At 40.2% G+C, this 9,694-nt stretch overlaps 1 protein-coding gene across 1 annotated transcript in view; it reads left to right on the top strand.

The window, feature by feature from the left end:
• Window positions 1–8,990, top strand: part of LOC308479541 (vitellogenin-1-like) — a gene marked incomplete at its 5' end in the record, with an annotated part of 35,312 nt that extends 26,322 nt beyond the window's left edge. Inside the window, 10 exons of the mRNA XM_081010245.1 lie at window positions 89–229; window positions 2,132–2,350; window positions 3,085–3,227; window positions 3,330–3,468; window positions 4,393–4,525; window positions 5,614–5,812; window positions 6,495–6,598; window positions 7,068–7,162; window positions 7,280–7,445; window positions 8,724–8,990. Coding sequence (XP_080866371.1) covers window positions 89–229; window positions 2,132–2,350; window positions 3,085–3,227; window positions 3,330–3,468; window positions 4,393–4,525; window positions 5,614–5,812; window positions 6,495–6,598; window positions 7,068–7,162; window positions 7,280–7,445; window positions 8,724–8,764 — 1,380 coding nt within the window. The 3' untranslated portion in view covers window positions 8,765–8,990. The remainder of the gene's footprint in view (window positions 1–88; window positions 230–2,131; window positions 2,351–3,084; window positions 3,228–3,329; window positions 3,469–4,392; window positions 4,526–5,613; window positions 5,813–6,494; window positions 6,599–7,067; window positions 7,163–7,279; window positions 7,446–8,723) is intronic.
• Between the last annotated feature and the right edge of the window lie 704 nt (window positions 8,991–9,694).

Raw genomic sequence — 9,694 nt, 5'->3', positions numbered from 1 at the left:
CAGGTCCTATATATCACAATGTCATCTCCTTCTCATGCTGTTTATTTCTCTTTCCATTTTATTATTATTATTATGGGGTGAAAATCAGCAAGCATCAAGCAGTTCATCATCAAGCAGTTCATCATCATCCTCTGAATCCAGTAGCAGCTCTAGCAGTGACTCCAGAAACACCAGAAGCAGCAGCAGAGACAGAAAGCAGAAAGGCGGAAGGAGCAGCTTCTTGCGGGAGGTAAGTTTATAAAAGTGAAAAAGAAGTCATTGCTTCATTCCTTAGCTTAGGTCCAGGTTTCAGTCAGGTAATTAATCTACAGGAAGTGGCTAGCAGAGTTGTCAGTTTTTCTCCCTACTTTTATTTATTTCCTAAGTGCTTCTTTAAACTGCGATCTGAAGGCAGCCTTGTAATGGGAAGGTTTTTGTTTTTTTTAAAAATATTTTATTAAGGATTTTCTTGTATTACAGAAGTGTAGTGCCTCGTATTTTTTTTCCCATGTAACATTTTTACAAATCCGTTTCATTTGTTGAGGCATTAGGGGGAGAAGAAAAAGAAAAAAGAAAAGGGGGGGTGGAGAGAGGGAAGATGGATGGGGTCGGGGTCGGGTGGCGGTGTTTCTATTATGTTTAATGTATGTAGAGTTTGGTGTCAGCGTTGCTTGTGTTGTTCACTTGTGTTCCTTTGGTGGTGAGAGAGGTTGGGGTTGGCCTAGGGTGTGATTGTTTGCTTGTGATTGGCTGTGGTGATCTTTGTTTTCGTGTGTGAGGGAGGTGGGTGGGTGTTTTGGATCAGGTTAGCCATATTGATTTGTATGCTGTTGGTGGATTATTGTCATTGTCCTGTTGGGCTGTGTATGTGATAAATGGGAGCCATACCGGGGTGAAGGCGTCTTCTTCTGTTTGTCCCCGTTTCAGTTTCAGTTTATTAGTTAATTTTTTCTAGTGGGAAGTTTTAAATGTTTGATAATTTAGTGTGCTTTATAGACAGTCGTACCTTGGTTTTCGAACAGCCTAGTTTTCGAACGTTTTGGCTCCTGAACGATCGAAACCCGGAAGTGACTGTTCCAGTTTTCGGACATTCTTATGGAAGCCAAATATCCGACATGGCTTCTGCAACTTCTGATTGGCTGCAGGAGTTTCCTGCAGCCAATCAGAAGCCGCTCTTTGGTTTTTGAACATTTTGGAAGTCGAACAGACTTCCAGAATGGATTACGTTCAACTTCCAATGACTGTATGCTGTAAGCCACCCAGAGTGGCTGAGGAAACCCAGCCAGATGAGTGGGATATAAATAATTAAAGTTATTATAGTTGTTGTTGTTATTATTATTATTATTATTATTATTATTATTATTATTATTAAATACAAGAGGAAAGCATTTTCAAAACAGCTACAATTCTTGTTCATGTGTCTGTCCTAGTCACAGTGGAGGCTAGAATCTGCGATTAAACAAATGAATGTGGTTTCACTTGCCTTATGCTTTGGGTGACATCTGTAATATTGTTGCCATTTTTAATGCAGTGTGTGTGTAATCTTTATAAAATGTTTCAAGATTTCTCTTCTAATAGTAAGTGGTATAAAAATATTACTGAATAATTAAGAAAATGTTACTCTTCCCCTTCTATCTCTGGTTCACCCTTTCAATAGCACTTTCAGAAGTACAATCAAATCAACCGGGAGAAAGCTGGGTGGCAGAGCATAAGGAAATGGAAGCAGAGTTCAGTTCCCCCTCCCCACACACCCTTTTTAGTGTTAAAAGTGGACACACCCTCCCATTTTATAAATGAATGGGGCAGGCAAATAATTACACCTCTAGATAGACATCTGATTTTGCTCTTAGACAGCATGAAGTACATAAGGTGTCAACCACAGACTTCCTGCTACAGTTCCCGAAGTTTCCTGTAAAGAGATTTGATTGTTAAACCATGCTGGAAATTGTAGCTCAGTGAAGGGATTAGGGGCCTCCCAACATCTCTTAGCACCCTTAGCAAAGTACAGTTTCCAATAGCCTTTGGGGAAAGCCAGGACTGTTCAAAGTGGTATCACAGAGCTTGAAATTTATGGTGTGAATGTGACTCTAGTTGAAGGCAACTGATCATCATAGGCATTAAAATGGTGCCCTTTCATTTTTCTGTCTTTCAGGACCAGGACCAGGACCAGGACCATGGCGATTCACTACGACCTTACGTTACCATTGTGGCTGAGGCAGTTAGGAGTGATAAGAAAGAACAGGGCTACAAATTTTCAGTGTACATGAAGCATGACCGCTACAAAGCCCAGATGAAAATAGTTGGAAGTGAGCTTGCCAGAACCAAGTGGAGAGCATGTCTTGATAGTGTTGTGCAACCTTACACACTCCAGGTAAAAAAACAAAACATTTTTTTAAAATGTGCTTCCATTTATTTTTGTGGTTTGTAAGACAATTTTCAGCAATGCTTCTCTGAAGCTACATGTGATAAACTACTGAAATACAATAAAACAAATTTTCACTAATAATAAACATCGAATAGATTAAGAACCGAGGCAGAGCAGTTCTTATTTTTAAAGATAATAAAAAGCATTGTCCCACACTAGCTAGGGGGCACAGATTATTACAGGCAGAAGATCTGCTTAAAGTTGAAAGTTCACTAAACTTCAGAAATCAAAAAGCATCTCCTAGAATGTAGAGGGAGAAGTTGCCACATATTGGTGCAATAACTTGAAAAGAGAAGTGTTCCACACAAGCACAAACCATACCTATGCCAATCTCAACATGCAGGTTTGTGAGGGGCGAGATAGTTCTTTAAATATCCCTTACCAAGATCGTTTAGGTTGGCCAATTGCTTGCTTATGAACTGCCAACTCATAAGAAAAAATTAACGGTGGTCTACAAAACAGTTACTAAAGCACTCATTGGGTTCTGTGATAATAAAACACAGAGCAAATGGCCAGTCCCAAATACTCTCATTGATAGAACAAAAATATTTTCAGCATATAAAACAGGGGCATTCCCGCCCCCCATGCAATGAGGATGCCATTGTGATAGGATCCAAATGGGTCATTGGCTTTTCATCCCCATGGTATTAAATAACTTTTTTTTTTATTTCCTACCTAAGAATGAACTGAGCTGGGGTGACAACTGCAAAGATTACAACATTCGAGTAAAGGCTTCCAGTGGGCTGGTTGCAGAACGGGACGCATTCGAAATTGAGATGAAATGGACAAAGGTTCCACGCTATCTAGAGAAATGTGCTGCTTGGTATAGCATCTACCTCATTTCTTATTAAACCTAATTGTCGCACATATTGGGGGGGGGTTAATTTTAAAAAATCTGACTAAATCCTGTTTTGATTTCATCAAGGGTTATGGATCTCATTCCTGGTATTGCATACATGAAATACTTCACAGCGGTTTATCAGAAGAATCCTTCACGCCAGGTTCTGTTCAGAATAGTCCAGTCTTCTCCATGGACAACAGCTACAATCTTGAGAGTTCCCGGGGCATGTATTTGTTATCTCTTTTATTAAATATGGGTTATTAAATAAGTGTCGTTTGTCTTTGGGGAAGCAACTGGGTATAGAGAATATATATTTTCAGGTTTAATTCAACCACATACAGTACCATCAACTTCGGGTGGTACACTTAAAGTGGGTGATTTTGCACAGCAGGCCCCCTACTCCCTAAAAGCAGAGTTTTTTCCAAAAAAGAAAGTGATGTGAAAGTGTGGAATAAGAATTGCTTGGTTCAATGTCTTATACTGTATTGGCCCGAATATAAGCCACACCTTTAAAATTCCACAGGCACTCACATCCGTTCCATTTTACCGTATGTCTGTTTCAGCAGCGATATCACTAAAAGCCCTTTTTTGTAAGGTTGCAAATTTAAGCCGCACTTTAACATTTCACAGTCGGAATTTGGAAAAAGAAGAAGTGAGGCTTATATTCAAGCCAATAGGGTAACTTGCCCCAAACAAATCAAAATGGTTGCTCAATCAGCAGGCCCCTGGAAGCAATCTGTAGGTTGGATCCATATTCTGTTTGTGTCCTTTCCACAAACAGAAGGGATTCTTCTGTTTGAAGATTCAGTCAAGATCCAGGGAGGAAGGAGGGAGATATTTTCTCGGTGCAGCTGCCTATATTACTTTTCATGCTCCTCCCAATAGTCTCCAACCTGTGGAGAAGATTTTGAGGGGACACAGGGAACTTTAAGGGGAAGGAAGAATCGACAAAGATACCACCATCTCCACTTCCTCTAGTGAGAATAGAACTGCTGAGTTTAAATCAGTATGCATCCCTATGGGTTTAGAAAATTTGGGGGAAAAGAAAGAAAGATATGTTTTAGTTTATGTAGTTAAATGATAAATCAAAACACAAGCTTTGTCTACAGCCACATTGGTCCTTATACATTCATTCTTTGTTTTCTAGGAAACCTTTTACAGAGATGGCCTCTGTTTTCCATTTTCTTTACCCGCTTTCGAAACTCCATATTATCAATCTTCAGCAAAAAGGGCATATGATTTATTTGAATTAATGTCATGGGCACCCAAAGGAGGTGAAGGTAAATTAATACTTTACTTACATCAGGCAAGTCTTTAAATTTAAAGCATTGCCTGCTCTTAGCTTGTAACAGGACCATTTTGCAAGCATATTGTTTCTAACTTTAAGCCTTCTGTTTAGCAATTATATATTGTAAATGGATTTAGTGATTTTACACGGCTCATTTGATATATTTTTTAAATAATTATTATAAATTATGATGTTGTTCTTCTGTTTTGTAACCCACCTTGCAACCTTAAATACATTAAAATGAATAAATAGATAAATAATTGACAGCACAGTCCTATGAACGTAAACTCAGACATAAGTCCCAATAAGTGCAATAAGACATACGTATGCCCAGAAAGTGTATATAAATTACAACCACATTATCATCGATCAAACTGTCAGAAGGAGTTTTCTTGCTTGCTTATAGCCACAAAAAGGTCACTTATCCATGATCAGGGTGGGCAGCAGTTATGGCCTGGCGCAGTGCCCCAGGACCGGGGGGGCAGCCCTCTTCTCCAGTCTGGCTGCTGGTTTTGGCCTTGGGCAGCTGCAAGGAGTAATGGGATTGCCTGCCACAACTTTAAATTAAACTGGTCAATAGAGGCTGAAGGGGCAGATAGGGCCTAGGCAACGGACCAGAGTGAGCGAGTCTTTGTTCTGGTCCACCGCTGCTCTAGTTAAGCCACCTTGGACTTGGCAGCGCAGTCAGCAGAAGATCAATCCTTGGTGTAGCTTCTGAAGAGTAGGTTGAGTCCAAGCATTCCTCCATCCTCAGGCAGATACAATATCTCAGGGTATCCCAGTAAAGATGGCTGGATGGAAGCTTCTGTCCTAATGGCAGCCTGACGGGGGCCAGCTTAGTTGACCTACATCTTTTGTAAAAGTGGCAAAAGTCTGACAAAAACTGAGATCTAGTCGAACTGAGAGGCTTTTTTGATCAAACAGGCTTCCCCGGTTATTCATCCGAACTGCAAGAGATGGAATCTAAGTCTAACAAGAAAATGTACTTCCAGACATCTGCCTAAACATTGCAAATTTCTGGCTATCTTATGTTCACTGCTGCATCTGACTTCTTTTTTTGGGGGGGTGTCATCTTGCCAGCTGTATGTGAGGTGGACAACGAACGGATCATGACCTTTGATAACAAGGTATTCAATGTAACTACAACCAAACATGCCTGTGACCTTTTGGTAGTCCAAGACTGCAACAAAAATGAAAATTATGAACCACGGTTCCGTGTTTGGATATCAAAGTCCAGACCTGATAGTCCAGGAGAGGTTCACGTCAATATCTCTTCAGAGTAAGTTTTAACAAATACACAGCTTTTTCAGATAATAAAGGAAAAAATAAAGGTTTAACCTTTACAGTGGTACCTCAGGTTAAGAACTTAATTCGTTCTGGAGTTCTGTTCTTAACCTGAAACTGTTCTTAACCTGAGATACCACTTTAGCTAATGGGGCCTCACGCTGCTGCTGCGCTGCTTTCTGTTCTCATCCTGAAGCAAAGTTCTTACCCCGAGGTACTATTTCTGGGTCAGCGGAGTCTGTAACCTGAAGCATCTATAACCTGAAGCGTCTGTAACCCGAGGCACCACTGTATTTCTGTTTCCCCCCTTTAATGGGAACTGCATTAGAAATAATTGCAAACTGGGCCACAGGACCCAGACTGCAGAAATGTGCAGTTTTCTCAGATCTAAATGGAATCAGATCACAGTTATCCCATGCCATGCTGCTGATGCCTTGAGGGGTCTATAGCAACCAATATTGGGGGAAGAAATGCATTTGGTTTCAAATTTAATGTGAACCTACTTCCTTTCAAACCACAGCGAAGGCAGCATGAGGAGCCTCAAGGGGGAATTGGTGCAGTTTTGCAGTGCACTCGTAAATGACAACTATGGGAGAAAGATGGGCTGCTTCACACTGATTGTTAATATCAGTTTTTTCACCTTCTAACAAAAAGCATTCTCCCCCCCCCCCCCCCAGGATCAGAAGTTATATCAGAATCTTACCTACCATGAATAAGCTTTCTTTGTTATACAATGAGAATCGAGTCCTGCTTGACAAAAAGGAGTTTGAGGATGAGAAAGGTACTGCATCTGATATTACGCTTTTTCTTAAATCACGACACAGTTCCATTCACCTGAGTCAACTTAAATCCATGTACTCTGACTATTGGTTATATATTGGTAATCAATTTTATTTAAAAAAAAAAAAACCTTGAATAACTTGGGACACACCCACCCCGCATAATAATGAAAGAAAGTAAACATTGAAAATAAGTTAGTAAGCCTTGATCAGTAAAGGTGTGATGGGTTAGCTGAGTATCCTACCCATGAATTTGATTAAAATTTTTGTACACGGTAGTCAATACAAGCTGATGTCACAGAATCTCGCAGCAAAAATTGCTGTGTCTCTGGTCCCATTCTGTAGGCAAGACTCAAAAAGTAATGTAAAACAAATGAACAAAATGTGCACATTTCTATGTACACTGCTGAAACATGCTCTTGCTCTTGAAATAATTGGTAAGCCATTTTAAACCATCCCATCTCTCCACAGCGCACGTTAAAATGTGTAAAAATGAGACCACTATTGCTATTGAGGCACCACTGATAGGCCTAGTGAATGTGACGTACGATGGTGAAACTCTGATGGTAAGTCTGACAGCTGGCTGCTTTTTGTGCTAGGATTTCTTGCTCCATTCCTTTAATGCACTGCATTGTAAGGATACAAACACAAGCTTCTACAGTAAATATCCATTATCCATGCAGATTACAGTCGCTTCCAACATGAGAGGTAAAACCTGCGGACTCTGTGGAAACAATGACGGTGAAATGAGTAATGAAGCCCAGATGCCCAATCAAGAACAGGCATCAACCACTACAGAGCTTTTGCGTTCCTGGTCTTTGACGGATAGGTGTGATAGAGGTGATAGAGGTCAGTTAAATTTGGAAACTACATTCTTCATACAACTTCCCTAGGGAAAAAATGGCACAGCACCACATCATATCCCTCCCAGAGGCACTTGTAGCCGTGGATGGAATTGCCAGGCACTAGTCATGGTGGCAGCAACACCTTCTAGCCACTTAAACTGGTTTTTATCTGGAATTGGGGCAGTCTTTTAAGCTTTAAAGGCAGCCTTCAGAGCAGCCTGTAAAGTTGTAAGTAGCCTTCAACAAATATTAGGGGATGAAATTTTCGGTGAGAATGGAACAGAATAGACCTTGGTTTGTCCACATACAGAAGTGCCAAGGCTACCTGTCCATGCCTAATTCCCAACTACACAAAGTTGGGAGGGGACAATGGCAATTGTGTTGTCATTGATCTGCTATGCATCTCTCAGCTTGAAAGTTCAGGACTCTCTACTTTCTACCATTACTAAGGCTGCAAATGTGTCTCTGTGAGCAGAATGCATGTCCGAAGCAGAGAGTCTTTTAAGACAGAGGTGGATTGCCATATACCCCCTTCAACTGGGATCACAGCTGTGCCTTTCATAAGGCAAAGCTGACTGCCTCTGCAATGGAAGGAGGAAGGGAGAAGCGAGGCTTTGTACCATTAATGCAGACAGCTGGTGCAATTCTCTCCTTACTGAGTGGCCCTGTCCAGGGTTTGCCTCCCTTCTCGTTCTTGAAGAGGCTGGTTAGTTCAAACATATGTGTGCCTCTAGAAAATGTAACTTGAGAAAAGAGACATTGCACATACTTTTGTAAACCAAGAAATCATCAATAAAAAATATGTAAAAACAAAAAATGTACGCGTGACATTCAAATCCACTACACCATTGGGTTATCTGCCCATTAGTATTTCACACTTCAGAGCTGGATGTAGTTGCTTGATTGACTGAACTGATCTTTAGCATGTTGCCTTAATAGGATAACCCACATATCCCTGCAGAAGTTTTCTTTACCAAAAATAGCATTATTATTTGATTTTTAAAAATTCTTTTTAGCACTTGCCTCTTTCTTTGCTTCTTTCAGTTTGGATTTGCAACTGTATGTAAAAAACTGAAAGAATTACCAATTTTACGCTGTTTGTAGATGTAGAGACAAAAATTAGAATTGTATACAGCATTGTAAATATTCCATACCCATTCCAACAAATTATTTGACTGGGGGGTTTTGTTGTTGTTGTTAATTCAAGGTGGGAATGTCCACACTGCTAAAAAATATATCGCTTGGACTCTGTTGATTGATGGTGATTTTCCTTTTTTGACAGAAATGGAAGCAACGTCTGACTCAGAGGCTTGGGCAGCTTAGCTCTGAGAAGACTCCAGACTGGGTGAACATTACCCTGACAACGTACTTCAGATCAACCTTTCGATATCTCAAATTAACTGAGTTATCTCGAGAACCACCTTGGGGATGCCAGTGCTACATCAAATGATAAATATATTAATTAATGTTAATTGGAACTAAACTAAAATCAAATGCATTCTGCATTGTATGAAGTACTAAATAAAAAATACATTGTGCATTAAATAAATATGTGTGATCATTTTGTTCCTTTTCCACAAAGCAATTGGGCTGAAAATATTTTAGAGAGAGAAAGAATCATTTATTGTTGGTTACTGTTCAGCTGTCACTAAAATAACCTCAACATCTTTCATAATAAAAACATGCTAACATAGTCTACTAGTTAACAGCTGACAAATTAACATGCCATACAGGCACAACACAGAATTTGGATTTCAGAAGGTTTATTTCTTTATTATTAATGACATTTATATACCACTTAATTATTCACATTGCTAGGTGGTGTACAGAAAAACAATCCACAGAAAATGGGACAACAAAGCCTTCAAAATTTATCCTAAAACCAAATATTACCTTCAAATGCCTGCTGGAACAAGGAAGTCCTAGCCATGCGCCCAAAGTTCAGCAAGTGGGAGGGAGTTTCACCAGCTTGGATCCAATACTCTGACTCCATGCCTTCTAGTACTTATGAGTTGTATGTCTGAGCCATGGGGGAACGCCAATAGACTCCTCAGAGATTGCGGTGATCAGACAGGTCCTTAAGATATTCTAGGCCCAAGTTGTTAAGGGCCTTGTAAATTAGCAGAAGAACCTTGAACGTAGCTTGGTAACATATGGGTAGCCAGTGAAAGCTTCTAAGGACTGGAGTTGTGTGCTGGCAGTAGTCTGTTCCACTCAACAGTCTAGCAACAGCATATTGCACCAGCTGGAGCT

The sequence above is a fragment of the Podarcis pityusensis genome (assembly GCF_964106645.2).
Source record: "Podarcis pityusensis genome assembly, chromosome: 6".
NCBI classification, from domain to species: Eukaryota; Metazoa; Chordata; class Lepidosauria; order Squamata; family Lacertidae; genus Podarcis; species Podarcis pityusensis.
The sequence above is the reverse complement of the archived record's forward strand: the minus strand, read 5'-3'. Positions and strand labels throughout refer to the sequence as shown.